The following is a 22283-nucleotide window of genomic DNA, read 5'->3' as shown; positions in this document are numbered from 1 at the left end:
TGTTTGATTAGTACCGAACAATACAAATTTACTCGGTCAAAGAGATATGACACTGCTTTAAAGCCGGATAAACAAGTCTATAAACATCTGCTTTGTATGATATCCCGCCAATATTTTTCCAGCCGGAAATCAGAAATGATTGGGTTGAAATTCTCATCTACAAGAATGTTGTGAGGCTTGATGTCAAAATGCAAAATTTGCATGTCTCAACCTCGATGTAAGTAGTCAATTCCAGTTGCCACCTTGTAGGATATTTCATAAATCTTACCCCAGCTCAAGGAGGCTGTTTCTTCTTTGCAGAAAATGTATTTCTCTGAGGATCCATTAGGCATGAACTCATAGATTAGAGCACGTTTTGGACCTTCGGAACAAAAGCCAATGAGTTCCAGCACATTGACATGATGAATCTTCCCATTTGTAGCAACTTCATTAATGAATTCTTTCCCAATAGCTTTAGAGTTGCTCTCTATGTTTACTGCTACAAAATGACCACTACGAAACTTTCCTTTATATACAGTCCCGAAACACAGATCATTATAATTGATACTCTCAACATAATGTAAGAGATTGTCTGCACCTATTCTGACATTAAGAAAGTCACTAGTAATCTTAGTGAAGAATGAGGAAAAAGTGGTAATGGATCAGTCTACAAAGGTCAAATAACCAAGGAAATAATCGAGCTCTAGTTTACGAGTTCCAACCTAATAAGTCTCTAGAAAAGTTTACATACTCTGGTAAAAATCAGCAAAACGATTTCTTTGGCTGGAAAAGGATGCAAGAAATAGCCCTAGGCATAGCTAAAGGAATCGAATATCTAGGTCAAGGGTGCGCTCAGCAGATTATTGTTATAGTTTTTTCTAATGTCTTCATCTGTGCAATACTCAAAATATGGAAAAAATAAGACAAACTTTCTTAGTATATATGGTATAAAACATAAGGAAATTACAGTCTGTTATTAGCATCTCATGATGATACAACAATACTGGCAACCTAAATTATACATGTAATTTTCTGCTACAAAAGGAGGTTCAAACTATTGTGGCAAAAAGAAGGAACAGCAAAATTGCACAAGACTACTACAGGTTTTCCTTAAATATTATGTACATTGAACCAAAAAGAATCATATAAAGAAAAAATACAATGGGAAAGGTAATAGCAGCAGATACTGATACTGCAAAACTCTTCTTAATTTGACGTTAAATCCCGGGATGCTTGGCCTTGCCATCTGTATTGAGAAAGTCAAAGTTTGTTAAGGGATTGAAATGCAAGATAGAGCAAAGCCACAAGTCGTGGTTACACACATCAAGGTTGTAGAGTAACATAGACGATGGCTACTAAAATAGCAAAAATTACTGTAATGTTTATACTTTATGACTAGCAGGTCCTTGTTAACTTCAAGATATTTTTTTATACAATAGGGTTATCCAGCGCACCACTTAATCATAGTTCTTGATCTGGTGCATATTCAATTCGATAATTTATAAGATATTTGTCTCTAGTTGTATATTCATCCGGACCATACAAATGGTATTGGGCACTGGTCTATAACCCTCTGACTCCAATCCCAAGCATCTTACATTTGGATCAGATATATAAATCATTTTCAGGAATAAACTGTGATATTTTCAATAGACAAACCTTGAAAGCAAGAACCTCGCAAGTGGACTTAAATTAGAATTCTGATTGGCCTCTTTGTTCTGCTGCTTTTTCCTGCTTTCAGTTTCTGCATTTAATTTACTTGTTTGATCGGCAACTGTTTTGCCCTTGGTAAAGACATGAGTTGCCAGATCCTGAAGATCCTTTAATGAAGGTTCTTTTGAACTGCAGAAAACTTCTACGTCAGAATTCTGTGCTCGTGGAATATTCACCAAGAAGATTACATCTAGGATAAAATTAAGTATAGAAAACGCGAAGACCTTGCTAGTCGCTGGAGCATCCTAGACATGAGAACTTCAAAAGATCCGGGCTTCAAGCGCTCCATTTCCATAAAAGAATTGGTCATTCCACGAATAAGGGACCCTTCTGAATCACCATCACCAACAGCCTATATTATACACAGAGATGGTCATGAATTTAAGTAAAAAACTTATATGATTTTCTTTTAAGAAACAAATAATCTGCTGCTTGAATATAAACTTATTCTGAAGAATGCACATTTCCAATACCTAATCTCAAAACTCAAATTTGTTTCGAAGTATGTGAATATCCTATAAATGTGCATTGTGATCTGCTTAGGACTGTAGACCACAACTAGAAATCGTTGTATACAACCATAGCGGCAGCAAGAGACTGATACTTCTAAACAATATAAACCAAATTTACATAATTTTAGAGACTCGTCTACAAATTGTGGTCAAAATAAGTAGGTGGTTAACTATTGTCATTAACTCATAACAGTAACACATCCCATCTTTCCAGTCCCCTTCTTTCATGCACTTCTTCTTTCCAACTGGTTATTATCTGAAGTGACAGTAAGTATTACCTACTGCAAAGTCTAAAAAAGACTTACATATATCACTTTTGATCTGCAGACAAGTATCTAACACAGGAAAAAGGTTTATTCACTACCCAGATACCAGATTCTGATTATTAAATATGAAGCCAACATAAGATGGAAAAAAATTCTAAATCATAGTTTATTCAATAAGGATGTTGGTTCTAAACCGATCATCGAGAATTATGCTGAAGAACTGCCAGTGAATAAATTGTTTTCAACTACTCAGTCTGCCCACTTGCCTGATTATGCCTGCCTAAGAGCATCAAAGGGTGCCAACTTTGCCACATAATCAAAAATATTATATTTTAAATTCTCTCTTCCATGTCATTTTTAGCACCCTTCTTTCAAAAAACACTCAAATAGTGGGCACCACAAGATGTCAACTTCACTAATTCAATAAGAAAATGCATAATAGAAATATATTAGAAAAATGATATTTTATGCACCATTGGGACCACATTGGGACCACAAATGAAGTTGGCACCCTACTTTATGGGATGCCAACTTTTGGCACCCCAAGTTAGGACCCCATGCCAACTCATTTGGCACCCCAGCATCTCTCAACTCCAATGGAGTGCTAACAAGGGTGTCAAGCCACGTCATGCCACATGGCGGTTGGCACCCCTCTTGGCACCCTCCATTGGAGTTGCTCTCTAAGGTGAAACCAGGACGCAACTGCTTCAGTCTCACTACTCACTTTCATTTGGTCAGGCCATGGAATATATTATACATTTAAAAAATTAAGATTACATTATCTTAAATATCAGTAAATTTATTGTTACAGACTATAATTTGGCACTCAACTCGTTTCGAAGTAAGTAATTCGCTCATCAAGGAAAGGGATTAGAATCAGAAAATTTAGGCAAAACTGCTGCAAATAATAATTTTAACAAAAAAAAATATTAAATCGCTGCAAAAAACCCAACAATAATGCTAGACGTACCAAAACGTTAACAATAAGTCATGTGTCCTAGTCTGATTGACTATAACTCAATCAAATTTAAAGGACCCTGCCTGTATTTAAACTAATTCACTAATTAAAACATTCGATAATGTCAAATCATGGGCGCCACATCGTTTGGTACCCCAATACGGTACCTCTAGCATTACTTTTAAAATAATGACCAAAACATAAAGTTTTTGAAATACCTCTTATGCTCATAACCTATCAATTTATGATGACTATTTATTTTCAGTTCAGAGAATAAACACTCAAATATGCTTGTGTGAATTATATTATATATATGGATATTGATCCCTAGGCAGTAGGCAGCCTCATCTAGTTACCAGAAAAAATCTGTTTGTTTCTACTTTGAACCCTTGTACCTGTGCTTTTCAACTATTTCCAATTGAAAATTTAACCCACTCCTATAGTTACCAGTTCACTTTGATATAAACGACCAGAACACTACCCAACCCAATTTATCTGTGTCATTTGATTATTGATATTTTGACAGTTGCTTTTTCTAAGTTTAGATGATACGAGAAAACCATGTACTCTAAAACTCAGACAAGATTGGGCAAGAAATATTCATTTCTCAGAGTCTAATTGAACATTCTTCAACTTGAAAGACATAGAATTTGAGCTTTTAGTAAATACTAGCAGGTAACCCATTTGAAGCACGGGCCAAAGACATTTATTATAAAAAAAAAATTAATTTTTTAACAAACATTGTTTATATTGTACTTGGTTGGGGTGAATGAAAATGGAAGGAATGGAATGAAATTTAAACTATTACTATAGCAAAATGTTGAAAGGTTTCATTCTTTCCCCAATTCCTATCAAAGTTAACTGGAGTTTAGACCTCCCCCCCAAATTTGTGAAGGAATGCTCCATTCCCCATTCCCCATCATACCTATTTTCTAACCAAATCTCATACAAATTTACACCCACTCATTTTTTTAAGTCTTTCCTCCTACCTCCTATTATTCCCATTTAATTTCACTCATTCCATTCACCTCAATCAAACACAACATTAGTATTTACCAAAATAAAAGTTTATTAATGTTTCATAATAACATTTTTTTAATATATTTTTTCGAAGTGTTGTGAATTTACTAAAATTCATTTTTCTATCCCTGTACTAGTCAAACTTTTAATATATTATTTTATACATGTTATAATTAGGGGTGTGATAAGGAACGGGAGTGGAAAATGTTTATATATGTTATGTATGAATTTATATGTATTTAGATTAGAGGGGATTAAAATTATTTGTTTGTGTTCTATATGTGGGGCTAGTAGTTTATTAATTAAATAGGTTATTTATAATAAAACCCAATTGTTACAGGCCTTAGTCCATTAGTTTATTTATTAGGGTTTATAGTTGGGTATAATTAACGTTGATTATATAGCTTATGATTTATACAGATATTTTTAAAACTTTAATGGAATTCTATAAAATAACATATTAATATAAGATTAAGTATTTGTTGGTTTGTAATTCTACTAGCTGAGATTTTAGTTTAATGATTTTAAAATTTTGATAAGATTTATAATATATTTAAATAGGTCATAACCAAAAATTTTGAACTACAGCGCGCCGTGTGGAACGCCACTGAATATGCAAAGGACATAATTTCATTGTAAACCAGAGGTTCAGAATCTATTTGTTAACAAAACTCTCTGAATTAAGGAAAAGTCCTTCAATTCATCAGCAGAATGAAGTTGGAAAAATTACCTCCTTCAGCGAAGGGAAAAGAAGTATTGATAGTGGCGCTGACAACAATAATGAAGACATTTTGGCACTGCTTTCTTCGTCGCTTGCTTGACGTGACCTTGGAAATGCTTTTAGTGCATCAACATAATCACGAGAATGTCTGCGGTATAAGTTGTGACAATTGGATTGCAATGATAATTTTCAGTTAAAAAAGATTAAAAAAACTTTGCAAGTCATTAAGGAGTAAATATTGCAACAAGACAACTAATTGTACCTTGAAGAGTCAGGGCTATCTGATGACTGATCTGGCCTTTTCATTTCTTGCCCATCTTTGTTGCCCTTGCCCAAGCCAGACCTTTCCTTAGCATTACCTTTCTTCAATCCTCCTTGAAGTGCAGCCTTTGCCTAAATTGAAGGGAAGAAAGCAAGATGATCTTTAGATATGGATCACATCTTAGCTTAAGTGACTATCAATCCTTGATATCAAATAAGAATTTAGGAAGTAGAAACAATCACATGTTTTTTTCGAGGGGAAGGTAGGGGTCGAACTGAACGACAAATTCAATTACAATTGACATGGAATTGAAAACTTAGAATCAATCTGAGCACGGTGGCAATATCAGTTGATTGCCACTTTAACAAAAAAACAAACTGAAAGATGCTGCTTATATGGTATGTGGCTCTACCATACCTTTCACAATTTTTTTTCTGTAAGCATGGGCGATAAAATTCCAAAATATAGCAAAACAAAAACAAAATTTCATAACATAAACTTCTGGATTAAGATTTGGCAAGGCAGAAAAATAAAAGCCGGAAATTAATATGCCAGTGAAACATGTTTTGCTTTTAAAAATGACTAGGTATTAGTCATTTTGCTCCATATTAATTCTAACCCAATTTCAACCTAAAACAATTGACTGCTTGACACAAAATTAATTTGACCGATGCAATTTAAGGTTGCCATAACAAATATATGGAGATATTTACATATATATTGAATAACACACTAACCTCAGCAAGGTTTAATGCACTGTCTTCTAGGGACGCACTTGAAGCTCTCTCTTGGATTCCGAGTCTGGACTTTGGAGTTCGAGGGGAATCCACATCCTCATGTTGTCCACGATAGACAAAAGTACCACTGGTGGAAGCATCCTCCATTGAAGCAAATGTACTGCTAGACTGGTGCCAAATTGATATTAGAAAGTAAAAAAAAACACTCATAGAGAATGCAATTTTCAATGTTCATGCTACAGTGACAATGTTTAATCAGGACCCCATTATAGATATGTAGTTCCAAAAATAAACAAAGGCCTCTCAAGTAAAGATATGGCGAAGGACCCCATTACAGATATGTAGTTCCAAAAATAAACAAAGGCCTCTCAAGTAAAGATATGGCGAAGGACCCCATTACAGATTATTTTTTTTATAAATTTGGGTGGGGAAATAAAAACGTGTAGATGAAAAAAATTAGACATCAATCCTACCAAGGTACTCTGGTCACTGAAAATAGAGGATGTTTTTACCCCTCTAGGAGAACGTACAACAACAGTTCCTGTTCCGCTTGCAGCCAGATCATCCTGTAAGTTCAGTTCAAGTAATGAGATGCTAAGGATAAAAAAAGCAAAATGGTCCACAAAATATGATATAACCAGAATATTTCTGTTTAAGTTAAAAAAAAACATATAAGTAAAGCTTTGACTCCAACTCTCGATGTGAACGAATCTTATTATCCAGTAGTCCAACTTATTCAAAATTCAAAAAAATGGCACCAATTAATAACTGAATTACATGCATAATACATGACCAAGAGAGGGAGGGAGATATACATCTTCATGGTAATGGTCTTGTTTCTCATCATTAAGTGGATCCCTAGCATCTCTTTGTATTGAAACTTCAGATATGTTACTTGTACTCCCAGAAGAAGACCAGCGATTAGCACTTTCTGAAGTTCTCCTTGGCGGGGCTTGATTGTGTAAAACCTCTGCTCTCCTTTCTCTAGCTTGAGGTGGTTTTACAACACTTCGTACTGTTCCAGTGCTAGATGACCCACCAATGCTAAAATCCCAACCAGCAGATTTTAGGGTTTTCACCTGACTACTGTGAACATAAGCACCACTTAGCCAAGCAATCAACATATCCAGGGACTAATACTTTAAATTGACTGACAGAGCCAACCTGGCTCGAACAGTATCTTCAGCTTTTGGATTCCTTGTCACCTTTATTGTGCCAGAAGCCTCCCCTAAAGCCTGTGTACCAGTTCTAATGGTTTCTCCATCTTCCTTTATTTGGAACTTTGGTCGTTCTCTGTTACGATACAAAAGAAAAAAATGACAACAGGTAGCACTTATTTAAAACTTTTAGTGTAAGAATAAGTTTTGTAACGAGAGATGGGAATAAAATTTATCTACATATATCTACCTATCAATATATAGAGAGTATAGACTATCTATTTAAGTAGACAGATGTATTATAGCATCCTGTCTGCTGACTATCATTCTTTATCCAGGACGGTTTTCAAAAATGAAAATTTCCTTTTTGCTCAACTGTTTGTTCAATGCAAGTAGCAACTAGTATTTAACAAACTAACAGAGATCTAGGCAAGCTTTAGCATTTAGAGAAATGTATAGCGAGACATCTTATACTGATAGACAAACCCAAATGCTGTTAATTTTATAAATTTCTCTCTTTTAATGTAAAAAGATCAGTTTTACTTTTACAGATTAGACAACCATTATCTATAAAGCCTGGATCATAGTTCAAGAATCAATATAGGAAATAGTTAATCCCACAAGCATAATGATGCACCTGATTCTCTCTAAAAGTTTTTGACTCTTCCTAGCATTCCTGATAAATCGATGCTTTAAAAGCTCTTTTGCACTTGGTCGCTGAAATAAAGAAGGAAATAGGAGAGTGTGTTAGTTCGATAGGCAAGTTTACAATTTGACAGAAAGTGATGCCACTAAGTCCACTAACCAACTACAAGGTTTTAAAACAAGCCAAAATAGAGATTTTCGGTTGTCAGATAAGATGAAAATTTGGTCATCTTACTAATAGTAATAATCAAGATTCATCCTTACAAAAGACTATAAATTTTAATTTTAAATAACAGACACCATGAAGCTGAGAAATCTAGACCTGCCTTTAAATTTTAAACATGTGCAGGGGTCCTGTGTGCAGATATTGATTTTTGTTTGATTTTTTGTCCAAAAGTTAAAAGCTTCTTGTCACAAATTTTTGGGAATTGTCAATTACAAGAATTTAAATACCATGTCCCACTAAGACCCCTCAACTTCTTGCTAACAAAAAATTAGCGGATATAAATTCTTGGTTCCGGGTATTATGGACATAAGCCAGGTGTACAGGGCAATCAATTAACATTGCTGCAATATATTCGGAGAAGAGCATGTTGATAAGATACTCATGTGAATACTTTCAGAGCAGTCATTCTAAATGTATTTGGTTGAGCAACAATGCAGGATAACTGCTTAAAGTAGCAAGGGCTGTCCAGCAGCATTATGGATACATTAGTTTTTTTAACATTGAGCTGTCCTTGATGTAATCAAAAGGAATGCACTTGAACAAGGAAATTTGTATAAGAATGTCTCAATTGTCAGCCCTTAATACTAGTTATCAAATCCTAATATCCCCACAGAATACACTGGAATCTATAAATGGCATGACAACTGGAGAAAATGTTGGTACAGATGATAGATAGCCATCTATGAAGCTGCTACTCAGGAGACAGCATGTGCACTTAATAGCTGAAACCTTGAGTCATGTTAGCAGTCTTCACTAAGGCATAACCTACGGTTTGTCTCTTTCCATTGGATGTGACCTAATAGAGTCTCATTACATGACATACTTCTTCAGACTTCAGGGAGTTTCCAACCATTTTTCCTGCTCCAGTTCTCCAACTTTCCTAGGTCTTTTTCCTCCTATGTTTATGCTATTCTTTCATGAATCACAGACAACAGTTCGCCCAATGCATTTGCGAAAATTTGTATTTTTTTTCCTCCAACTATTTTGTCAACCTTTATGTACACAATTCAAACGACAAGGCTTGACTACTTTCCTAATAATTTTAGCTCTCAGTTTTTTCATGTAATGCATTAAAAGTAGTTACAACTTAATATGACTTGTACACTTGCAACATGACATTGTTTAACTAGAATTAAGATCTTTTAGACATTTGTCAAACATTTAGGCTTATCAAAATACAAGTATTTGTGCAGTAACATCTCAACTATTCAAGACCACAACTGTGGTTGCCATTTCACATGAATGCTAAGAAAAAATCATGTGCCACATAAGACCCGAATCGATACATACCTCACCAGGCACCTTCTTTAAACATAATGAAACAAATTCCTTCATAGGACGAGAAAAGTGTTCTTCCAACTGCCAAAAAAGGGTTGACGTTAACCTAATTGCACTTTACACATGTTAAACTGTAACAGAACTTAAAAGAGTAATTACTTGACTAAAAAGTGTAAAAAAACATTCAGTATTTCAATATAGGCAGCAAGGTGCAAGGACTGTCAAAGAAATAACACAATTGGAGTTTAGCACCTCATCAAAGTAAAGTTCATGAACTTCAAAAGAATACAATTGAGAGACATTATATTATGTACCACATATAGCTTAGTTATTCACTATTAATTCACTTAAAAAGAAAGAGTGTATAGTTTAACAATGTATAGCTTTTTTATTCACTAAAGAAGAGGGAACTTATAAAAGTGAAGATACACAGGATAAACCGGTAGATCTAAAAAAAAGAAATAAAAAAGAAGAAAGAAATATAGTACAAAAAATATAAAAGAAATATACAAAAAGTTGGTTTTACGAGTGATTATCGCTTGCATTGTGTACAAGAGGGTAGAGGTACATCTGGCAATGGCTGAACCAGATATGTCATGGCAAGCTGGGAGGTGAAAGTATTGATATTTATTCTTAGCCATATCGGTTCCTATCTCTAACATGGGCATGGAGTTATGTCGAATAGAATCTTTTCACATGCAGTAAGGGCATGTCACCATTCGACATGTCGCACTGGTCATGCAAGCAACATAAATAGCATACCTGTGGAGGGTTTTCTCGAGGTATAATAAATAAGACCCTCATTGGATGAAGATCGGCAAGTGGAGGCTCCCCTTTCGCCATTTCAATGGCAGTTATCCCCAAAGACCAAATATCTGCCTGCATAAAACAAAGCTATGGTGTAAGAAAATGATATAGGGAAACTGAAAATCAAATTAAAAGAAAAAAACTATGTTGAAATGATTGCTGACAACACACACACACATATATAATATATACATATAATTACAAAGGGTGAGCCAAATTGCAAATTAACAATTTTTTGGGGGGCAATTAGTATACATTGTTGGGGGGAATGGATCTAATTAGTCATTCCTATTGAAAAACCGAGGGTTCTTTGCCTAATACACTTGGTTCCTGCCACAGAATATATATACATATCTGCACTTGTAGACGTAGCAACGATTCAGGAAAAATTATTAAATAAAACCTTTTCGTTGTATCCTTCAGAATTCTGAATAACCTCTGGCGCCATCCAAAATGGAGTCCCTACAAATGTCTGTCATGGAAAATTGCATTAGTTTTGCATTTTGACACCTTATATTCCATATCAGTATTATAATGGTGAAAATTAATTTTGAGCCATTAAACTTCTTGAAGAAGAAACAAGACAGCAAAGTCAGTAAAGAAGTAGAAAATCTACACTCAAAAAAGTGCCTGTACTAGAAGTATATAATATCATCGAAAGAACCAAAGAAAGCAGCGCCTGTGCACCCATGGAACTGTTACAATTTCCTCGAGTCATCAAGCAACTAAATCGAAAACTTAGTACATCATCTAGCACAATTACCGGGCAGTCAAGGAGGCAAATGGCCAAAATGAGGCAACTAAAAAACGCAGATGGAAAGCAACTAGAAGTCCACAAACTGGATAAAGAACAGTGGTACAAGTACCTCGGAAACTAATTTTGACAAAGTTTGATAGATAAATACTTTAAAATCGAGAATCTACCCCGACAAGGGGTAAAAGAGGTATCATAAGGTATACTGGATGGCATCCTAAAACTTTCCGCACATTTAACAGAGTTGCCATTACTACCCTTAAAATTTGGTCGTCTATAGCAAAACGAGGACAAGATTAAAGGTCATGCGGAGTACAAGTTTGAAAAAATACTTAAACAAAGGGCTGATAACTTATACACAAGTGTAACATTAACAGTAGTACTTTCAACTGTAAAGATCAGAACAACCAAAGCATACAAGGACGAGCGATACCTTCCTTCGAGAGATTGTTCTTGTTAATTGTGCAGAAACACCAAAATCAGCAACCTACCAGAATAATAGAGGGAGACACGAGATAAGCAAAATTGTACTCGGAGTTGCATTATCGACAATATAAATGCATTTATCATATATTGTTGTTGCTCAAGAAAGGCTAATTCAAATTTTTTTCTAGAACATGAATGTACCTTAACATCACCATTCTCCGTCAATAAAATATTTGCAGCTGGAAAATAAAATAGAGATGTTGTCAATAAACACTCTGGTGTGAGTTCCACGCGGAAAAAAGTAAAAGTTTCTTCTTACTTCAAAGAATTATCAAAAAAAAGTTAGGAGTAAACTAAAAGAAAGTTAATTAGTTACAGAAATATAAGATAGGTACATGTCCTCTTTCACAAATTCTTAAACAGAACTGGCTTTTTATCCTAGCCTCCAAGCTACCAACTGGGATATGCCGGACAGGCCGACTTGAAATTCACCACCGCCTCTTACTCAAGATTAAGCATCATTAACTAATATATTTGCCAGAATACTACTGATGTTCAAATATAGACAATTGAGGATGCAAACCTTTAATATCTCTGTGAATTTTCCCTTCATTATGAAGATATTCGACGGCATGGAGCAAGTCCCGCAAAATGCAAGCCATGGACATTTCATCCAATGGATGATTTGGCTGAATCTGCATAAATAAACATCTTTATTACAAGGTGGTTGGCGTTACATCTTGTGCTCATACAATATCACATCTCTAAGTAAAAAATTAGGCAAAAACATAACAAACAAAGTCCCTTTACAAATTAAAAACCCTGATATAACACGGTTCCAATTGACTTCTTTCAACTTTTGAGATTGCTATGAATTCTTGTAACCATATCAGAAATTCAGAAGTTCACAAGGACCCTAAACAAAAATGCTAGAATACAACATAAAGAAACAATTCAATGCAAAGCCAAAAACTAGGCAGAGCCCAAAATATCCAAGTTTTAGATTGCTTTTTGTCTGATAAAAAAGGAGTGAATATAATAGCAAGGTATCAGGTCTCTAGAAGCTCCATCCATCAGGCAGGGCATTAAACATAATGTTCTTCTGACCACTTTAAATATATTTTTACTGTACTTTCTAAAATTTGGCCTTGTTGCAACAGTTCAGAGTTGATAAATTGAACATCTGAAGAAACAACAGTAAAACCTACTAAATCAGCAACGGAGCCCCCGGCCATGTATTCCATTATTATCCATAATTTAGTTTGCTGCAGATAAGATCCGTAGTACTCTGTGATATAAGGAGACCGACATTGAGACAAAACTGCAATTTCCTGAAAGAAAGTACATTTAAGTAAGATTCTATGAAAGTCCATCTAATATGTGATTCCATATAAGATGGATATACCTTCTGGATGTCTTCAATTTCATCCTCTCTGGATAAAATAAAGACAAAGAAAACAACAATTGAAACTAAGTTAAAGGTTATGCTAATGCTTTAAAATTTTCTTGACAAATACAATCGCATAAACAAGCAAAAATATAAAAAGCGACCAACAAAAAAAACGTTCATTATAAAATAAAATTCAACATTCCTACTTCCTATCCAAAATGAATTTGTAGACTTTTAACAGTTGTATATTGACCAGGTCATACTTTAAATGGACAAGAAAATGCAAAACAATTGACCCAATATAACGCTAAACAAAAGGGAGGTAAGAGACTGCATTGCACTGTTGCGAAAATCGCAAACTCATAAAATCTTTAATGAAGGTATGTCTAGGAAAAAATTGAGAAAGATACTCAGGTTCTATTTTGCAGAGGAGAGGCGGATGTATTTGGGGTTCTGTTTTTGGATTTCTTACATCAAAGGCAATTTTTTCTTTCAGCATAAACTCGTAAGTTTTTGCAAGTTTTTGTGTTTGAAGCACTTTCTATAACTCACAGATCTTATGCTTACTTGGGCGTGTTTTTAATAGCGCTAATAAAGAGATTTTGATAATCCCAACGTCAAAACAAAATCAACGTTGTACCTAAGCTATACCTTTATCCTATTAACACTTAGATTCCTGATTGGTAACATCTAGGCGACTTTAAAACCTAATAAGATTAACTGTATTGACTGTATTGACTACATTGTATGAAATAAAGTGCTTCAAAGTAAGAAACATGGTAGTGTGTAGAAATACAAAACAAAGAACAAAATATTTTACAATATAGACTCACGATTCTTCAAGATCAATCACTTTTATAGCAACCTCTTTGTTGAGCTCCCTATCAAACCTGAAAGTCAAGAAAGAAAAGTTATTAGCTCAGAACTTTACAAGAGAGAAATACACCAAGTTTCAAAGTCAAACCAATAAAGTACATAACAGAGAAGGAAGAAATATATCAGTATGTACAAGCCAAGCACTATATAGTATATACAGTTAAAATAATTGCACCCACTTTGTCAATTACAAATGCAAAATTTTTAATCTTTTGGTTTCTGCTCCAAAAGTTGTAATTTAACTTAATACTCCAATAGTCCATGTCTTGATGTGAATAAATAAAGATATTCCTGGCTAAAAATGTATAAACATCACCTAGCCAGTATCTACAACAGAAAAAATAGTTCTGCTAAATCACAAGCACTAGTGTTTATAATAAGACAAAGACCTAAACCAGCCATCCTATTTAAGGTCCATAAACTATTGAGACACTTTTGTACTAGATCAGTTTACACGTAGTCCACATGATAAAATTATTTAAGAGTGGAGTGGGCAACAGAAGTATACATAAACAGTACAAGATCATCAATGATACGGTATGAAATTATACTAGAAACCAAAAATATGGAATGACAAGTAAAAAATTTAGCCTTGTCATTAAATATACCAGGTTATTACAGTACACAGATTCTTAATACATTAACGTAGGTATCCAGGGAACAACATTTTTCGTTGACTTCTTGGACTTGTTTCAAGTCTACCTCATTTAATTACATGCATCAGTATTAAATGATAATTTTAGTAATACTTAATAAATGGTAAAGTTCGAAAGAATGGGTTCGCTAGATAAGATATTAATATACACTACAAAGATTAAAGAAGAAGAAAATAAATGTTAGAGATATGACGCATAAGCATGGGTTGATTATTTTACAGCAGGCATATTGTTAAAAGCACAGGCTTACAGCAGGTTTATTGATTATTGTCATAGCACAAGCAAAAGGCCAAACCCAGGGCAAGCAGTTTCAAAAGCTGGTCAAGAAAGCAATTATCATGTTAAGTTAAATACTGAAAAGGAAAACCATGATTGCTTGTTTAAACCCACAATTCTTACCTGTGCAGCCGTGCTAAACTATAAAACCAGTTTACGAAAATTATCAACCCCAAATCCCAATGCCATATAAACCTAATAAATGAAAAAAAAAAAGAAAACTACATATATTTTTAATAAAGTACTATGTAAGACTCCAAACACGATATATAAGTATAACCAAGGACCTGGTCTGTGATTCTGTGAATTTGTAAGGGTAGTTGAAGGGATAAAACTATCAGTCTGTTTTAGCTGATTCTACGTCATATAAGAGGTAATAAGAACCTATTTAGGTAGCTATCTTCCACTTATTATACGAAGATAGCTTACCCCCAACACCCCTATATTCTTGGTCAACTCAGTTTCTGCACCTCTGCTTGTTTCACCTTCTGTCCTCATTATTCTTCCTTGTTATTCTGACATTATATTTTAATGAACATGTCTGCTGGTGTACCTAGCCGTATCGTATAGCTGAGTTATTACTTTATTTTATTTTAGACATTTAAATCTTGTTGTCTGAGCTTCTCATTAAAAAATTTCCACTTATAGACAAGGATAATTGATGTAGAGTGATCACCGGGTGTTCAAAAACTGAATTCCCTATAGCTAAATATCAAATTGTGATACGTGTCGGATATATATCAATGCCTGAACCTGATAATCATTAAATTTCCTTACTTTTAGAGCAGATTTTGGGAAGTTTTTACAAATTTGAGTATAAGAGTACAGTTGTTACAAGTATAATTTTTGCAAAGGATAATATGTCCAAGTATTGTCCCGCAATGTCATTACAATTCAACTACTTGTCACAGGAGGAGTCAGGACAATGCAAATTTGAATTTCTCACATCAATAAATTACCCATTTTGAGAGGAAAGCTAATAGGTTTTTTGTAATCAAGGACAGGATAGCTATTTAATTTGCACGGAAATTTTAAAAGTAAACTTATTAAGTGACTTGTATGTTAATGATGTCAAGTTCTCTATTTCTCAAAAAAATTAGTGATGTATAAGAATGGTTGTAAGATAATTAAATGATTGAACTACATTATTGTAAGGTGCCTGAATCATAATGCAGTTTCAGGAGGACCATGACATTTTATTAGTTCAATCCCATGCCGAAATGAACTCACTTTTGTCTCATATAAGTACAGCGGAAACCAAAGAGGATTTATATTAACATCAATCCATGATCTATATTTAATTTAGAGACACCAAGATTGTTAAGATGATGCTTCAAAAGTAAAGTTTTGAGACTATACGAAAAACGCAGGCTTTTTACATCCCAATATAGGTATGCTGCGTTTAAAAGAGGAAACTGCACTTAACTAGCAGGTAATAAAGCACCAAATATATCTATCAGTTGCATCATCCTCTGAAAATATGTTGACAAATTTAAAGCTAAAGAAAAAAAAACTAATTTTAGTGTATCCAATTCATTCCACCATGCTACAAATGAACTCGTGTAGAAACTGTTGCTAGTGCAACTGAAAAGCTCCCCTACTTCTCCTCAAAGTTCCAAGCTTTAAAAACTTGACACGCAAAAAGACAACGCATAATAACCACAATCAATACAAAAAGAATAACGTGATCCACTATCAACGTAGCTGATATCATGCAACATATATAATGTATATATCTAAAAAGGTATAACTGAAAGTAAATTTACTCACCCCTTATAGACATCCCCGAATGACCCTCTTCCAATAAGCTCTAAATCGCTAAATCTTGACCCAGTGGCCTCCACAAGAGCTGCTGCATCAGCCCTATCCATAAATAAACTTCCTCTTTCCCCAAAACTCAAATTAAAAAAAAAACACCAAACAAACGATCACTAGACTCCCCGTAAACCAAGTCTCCGCTGCATCCGTAAAATTCTGCACACCACCCAAATCCAAACCACAAGAAACAAAAATTCAAGATCGGAAACCAATCCGTAAACACAATTAACCCATTACACCCATAATGTACAAAGCTCAACAAGCTTCCGACAAAATAATCGATAACAAAATCACAATTTAACAACAAATTACAATTGTTAGGTAAAGTGGAGAAATCACTAAAAACGACAGGACAACAAATTGGGGGCACTTTCGAAACATAACTTATGTTAATAAACATGTAAATGTAAGTAAAAGCAACAACAAGAAGAGTAGTGTCTTAAAATGTAGTGTTTCATTACAACTCTAGGGTTTCTAAGTTTCAGATTTGACAAAAACAAACAGAAATAAGACAAGACACATACCTTTGAATTGTAAGTGATGTAATGAAATGGATTCAATGTATGGTAATGAAATGATATGGATCTTTGTAGTTGTGGTCTGTCGAATCAAGTTTGTGTCTTTGGAACTTGTTTGTGTTTGTGAGTCGAGGGAGACGATGAAAATAGCTGGCAAAATAATAATTGATTAAATTGTTCCTAGGACTAATTTTGTTACAAGATCTATTTTTAATTTCTAACTTTTTTATAAATCAGGTCGGGAAAAAATTTGGATTTTTTGTCGAGACCCCAAATTGTATTTATTTACAAACTACTCCTAATTGGTTAAATGCAAGTAAACTTATTAGAACATCCCAAAATGAGGAAATCTTAAAATAAGTAAATTACAGCTTAAAATAAATAAGTAAATTATAAGTGAAAAGTATAAAATTACTTATAAGTTAAATAAGTGTTTGGATAATTTTAGTTATAAGTCAGAATTTTTTTTTCTTAAATGAACTAAAATAAATATTTATTTAATATAATTATCTTAATTCTTGAATTTTAAGTTTGGTTAACATTTAAAAATATATATTTTAAACCTGAGATTAATAAATAAACGAAAAATCAAATTAAGTTGAGAAAAGTACGTCATTATTAACATTCAATTTATCAGCTTATAAGTTATAAATTCAACTTATAAGTTGGGTCGACAAACACTCGTTTATAAGTTTAAGCTGTTACGGACTTATAAGTCATAAGTAACTTATAAGTTGGGTGTCAAACAGACACATATTGAACCTTTGCGCACTTTGGAGATAAATGCTATATAGTGTGTTATCATATCAAAATAAGATATTTTATTTATAACAAATTAAAATAATAATAATATACTATTTTTAAAATATAACAAATCATTATATATAACTCCATTAAAAGAAAAATCTCTTACATATTTAGTAAATTTTAGGAATCGATATTTTCTATTATTTATCCGATCATTTTAGCTAACAAGGATTGAAGATGCTTTAAATGTGACAAACCAGGTCAAATTTCCGACCTTCTTCGAAAACCGGGTCAAGCCCCAATTCCGAGACCAAAATAAACCAAAGTTTACTGGCTCAAATGCAACCAACTTGGGTACCAACAAGTCCACCACATACCCCAAAAGATCATGATTTGTTGGTGCACATAGTAGTAATACTTTGCCTTATAAACTGAACAGAATTCTTAAATCTCCTCGATATGGGACTGAGATGTTACAAACCCCCCCCCCCACTTAAACTCATTACGTCCTCGTCAGGCCAAAACAGACATCCCATAGGTCTGGATCGTTCCTCTCTAGCCATTGTGGGATAATACTGGTTGGCTTCGTGTCCCCGCCTCCGGATCTCTGTCCATTGCAGGATAATACCACCAACTTTCGTGTTCTCACCTCCGGCAACTTGACGAATCAAGCTTCCGAGATTCGGCTCTGATACCATATGTGACAACCCGGGTGAAATTCTGAACCTTTTTTGAAAACCGGGTCAAGTCCTGATTCCGAGTCCGAAAATAAGCCGAAGTTTACTGGTCTAAATGCAGTCAATTTGGGTAACAACAAGATCACCACAGGACCCCAAAATATAATGATTTGTTGGTGCACATAGTAGTAGTATTTTGCCTTATAAACTAAACAAAATACTCAAATCTCCTCGATGTGGGACGATGGTGTTACACTAAAGATATTGTTGAATCAATCTATAACTTGTTTGTCTTTGTGAGTTGAGTAGACAAATGAAAATAGCTGTCAAAATATAATTAATTAAATTGTTCCAATGACTAATTATATTTTATAAAAGGAAATTTTTATTAGTTATATTATTTTTTTCCGTCACATATTTCGCAAGACTTGTTTTTTTTATATATTTTAAATAATTTCTGTTTTTTCCTAATAATATTAATTGGAAATTTGGATTATAATTCATCATAAAAATTTTAAATTTTAATTTATAATTCAAAATTTGAATCTATATGTGTAGCAATAAAACTAATTTTAAAATTTTTATTTCGAATATATTTTATTTATTTTGATGTGCTTATATCGATGCCATTTATGATGACTTTTGACCGTTTGATGGGGCTATGTATGGACTTGTTTGGTATTTAAAGGTATGATTGTGTCGTCTAATGATAAATTTTGTCATCTATGTATGTTTATTTTTGTGTCTTCTTTACGTGACTACTATTTTTTATTTAATAAAAAATACATTTTAACCTAATATATAATTTATATGTTTTAATAAGGTATCCAACTAAAGGGATCCCTTTGGTTAGGTTTATATTTTATCTATACAATATTATTTTATCAAAAAAAAATCTCTGTATCTTACGATCTGATTTAATTTATTTTATTTTTTCAGGTGCGACTACTAAGGTGTTCTATCTTCAAACATTAAAGTTTTATTGTCCAAGTGTCCGGAGACAACATGTGTGTCTTTCGGTTAGATAATAAAATTTCTCAAATGAAAGAACTCCCTTATCCCGGATTTTTTATATGGGCAATTTATGACGAAAAAGTCATTCCTGACAATAAAATGACTAATTTGTTATATTATCAAATTCAATTTCAATTTTTTTTAAATCAAGTCAGGTAAAAAATTGAATTTACTTGTCGATACTCCAAATTGCTTAAATGCAAACTAAAAACATGTTTGTTGAATGCAAGGTATTAAGATATTTAATCTGATTAAATGGAAAATTAATACATATTGCTTCTCTAATTGTGTATATAGACATCTGACTGGAAATCAAATAATAAAGCGATAACAACTAATATTTGAAATGAACTAAATATAGATTTATATGGTGTTATTTTAGTTTTTATAATCGTGAATTGAACTATAAGTTCTAATCGAATGTTAAAAGAAATTATGTTGATTAATTATCAAATATATCACTTATTTCACAACAATACTCTGATATATCAAGTATATCACATGTGAATTTTTGCTCTCTATTAAATCACTTATATTGGGCATGCACTAAATCTAGATTTATATGGTGTTATTTCATTTTTTATAATCGTGAATTGAACTATAAGTTCTAATCGAATGTTAAAAATATTTGTGTTTATTGATTATCAAATATATCCCTTATTTCACAACAATACTCTGATATATCAAGTATATCACATGTGAATTTTTGCTCTATATTAAATCACTTATATTGGGCATGTTGTAAAAGTAAACACATTCTGTTAAATTGGTGATCTTACTTGAAACGAAGTAACATTTGACGTGAATTATCTATATAACAATAAAATATTTTAGCTAAAAGACATGGAAATAAAAGAATTGGTCTGACATGAAAATGTCAACATTACAAAGTTAGTTTTAATATCATATCAATTTTTTTCACGCATCAATGTTAAATCATGTGACAGAGTGTTTCAAGTCATATATTGAGTGATACAATATAGGCCAAAAAATTCTCGATGATCCTTTGATATATTAAAGTTGAATACTAAACTCACTTGATGATTATGCCTATTTATATAATATTGTTATAGTTATATATATTGTGATACTAGTATTTTACATGCAGTTACAAGATATGTACTCAATATGAGAAAATAATTTTTCATCACATTTCCTAGTGAAGCTTATAACAAAATAAGACCGAGTAATATATTTAAATATGAACTATTTTACTACATATCAAAAAAGGAACAATAAAATGCGAGGTTTAATGAGTCATTTAATCTATACTCCACATCAAATCTTAGCCATTATAATCACTTTTACCCGTTGACACCATTTCATTGAACAATCATTTCTAATTTACAAATTTACAAAATTCAACATTTTTTTTCTGTTAGGAGATACATTCTCGTGAATAAATTGTATTGAAATATTATACCCATAAAATAAGATCTTTCTTTCAGTTATAAAAGTTTATCATCTATCGAAGGATACGCCCAAAAATTACGAGAATAAATTTTTCAAATTTGAAAATAATACTTGAAAAAAACAAAAAATAAAGGGTGAAAAAATCTTATTGCCTACTTTTTAAAACAAAAATACCAAATTACCTCGCGACGATCAACACTGCCCTCATTACCGGTCAAAAACATATGGGTCACATGCAAGATTCGACATGCGCATTAAAAATTTGTGTGTTCATTGTTTCTTAATTTATTTTTACACAATATGTATTTATATCATGCCCTATTTAATAAGAAAGAATGATGTACTATTTAATATAAAAAGTTCAGGTAAAGTCAAACTTGAAGTTGTTCCATAAAGCCAATGAGATGATGGAAGACATTTTACTAATATTTTTTGTAGGTAATCTTTAAAGAATTTCCTCCTTGTGTCGGTCAAGGAGGGGGATGCCCGTAAGCAGGATGACCTCCAAGGATATGCCTGATGTTGAAACCTCCTCACGCAGTTAATGGGTATCCTCATTAAGGACATGGGGTAAATTTTGGTGTGTGCAACTTTGTTCTTGTTATCAACAGGTGTCCTCGTTGGAGAACTTTGAAGTAATCCTGCACTTTGCACCCAAAAGTTTGGGATCACCTGCCCTACTATCTGGTGGGTGCTTTTCATTCGGGGTACAAGGATACGTCCGACATTTGGGGTAAACCGTGGCTATACCTTCATTCTGGTCAAAGAAAATAGCTGGTAGCGGAGTGTTATCTTTGATTAAGGAGATTTATTATCCGTGAAGTCCAACAATTATGAACGAGTCTTGGGCCTTTGCGGTTGGGCCTCATTTATTCATGTTATGCCATAATTTGTCAAGGATATTTTATCGGATCTTCGAGTAAATGGGTCGGATCATCGACAAGGAAGAAGAAGGACAAGCTCCGGAGAACGCCTCTTCGGAGCCACGGGAACACCCTATACAGAACTAGCGTGCTCTATACAAGGCTAGCCCTGTATGGAGGCCATTTGTGACGAGTATCAACGATGAGGATTTTCGACGATAATTGATGAAGTTCTATACAAAGGTTTATAACTGTCATTACAACTGAAGCATACAACGATCATAGTAAAGGAGGCGTGCGATGGTCGTTACGACGACAATGTTACGATGGCTGCTATGACAAGGATGTTACGACGACCGTTATAGTAGAATGTGATGACGAAGAACAGGTATTGACAAAGGAGTCCACGAAAGGTGTTTTAAGCTAAAGGAGAAAGAATAAAGCTATCAAGAAGAAATTAATGATCCGGGCTCCAGGAAATGTCCTCGAACCCTTTAGGGCGCGCCCCGTACTATAAAGCCACACGGGGTGGCCGCTCCGTAATACAAGTTGAATAATTATGAAGGGTTAGCAA

General features: G+C 33.5%; 1 protein-coding gene across 5 annotated transcripts; it reads right to left on the bottom strand.

Moving 5' to 3' along the window:
- Positions 1–889: 889 nt before the first annotated feature.
- LOC141697331 (uncharacterized) lies at positions 890–17168 on the bottom strand. 5 transcript variants are annotated; one of them, XM_074501634.1, is made up of 21 exons: positions 17002–17168; positions 16430–16633; positions 13685–13741; positions 12867–12894; positions 12670–12792; positions 12045–12156; positions 11663–11700; positions 11469–11522; positions 10685–10753; positions 10237–10353; positions 9487–9555; positions 7963–8042; positions 7333–7461; positions 6984–7254; positions 6681–6734; positions 6169–6336; positions 5432–5562; positions 5179–5317; positions 1917–2044; positions 1639–1821; positions 890–1225 (listed from the first exon to the last, which is right to left on the bottom strand). In XM_074501634.1, the coding sequence occupies exons 2-21, from the start codon at positions 16528–16530 to the stop codon at positions 1186–1188; spliced, it is 2091 nt and encodes a 696-aa protein (XP_074357735.1). In that variant the 5' UTR covers positions 16531–16633; positions 17002–17168; the 3' UTR covers positions 890–1185. The 5 variants fall into 5 exon arrangements, with proteins under 5 accessions (XP_074357735.1, XP_074357733.1, XP_074357734.1 ...); XM_074501632.1 differs by having other exon boundaries at positions 6642–6734; positions 17002–17167; XM_074501633.1 differs by having other exon boundaries at positions 6642–6734; positions 6984–7251; positions 17002–17167.
- Positions 17169–22283: the final 5115 nt, after the last annotated feature.

Source organism: Apium graveolens, chromosome 11, assembly GCF_009905375.1.
Source record: "Apium graveolens cultivar Ventura chromosome 11, ASM990537v1, whole genome shotgun sequence".
In the NCBI taxonomy this organism is placed as follows: Eukaryota; Viridiplantae; Streptophyta; class Magnoliopsida; order Apiales; family Apiaceae; genus Apium; species Apium graveolens.
This window is presented reverse-complemented; position numbering and strand designations above follow the sequence as displayed.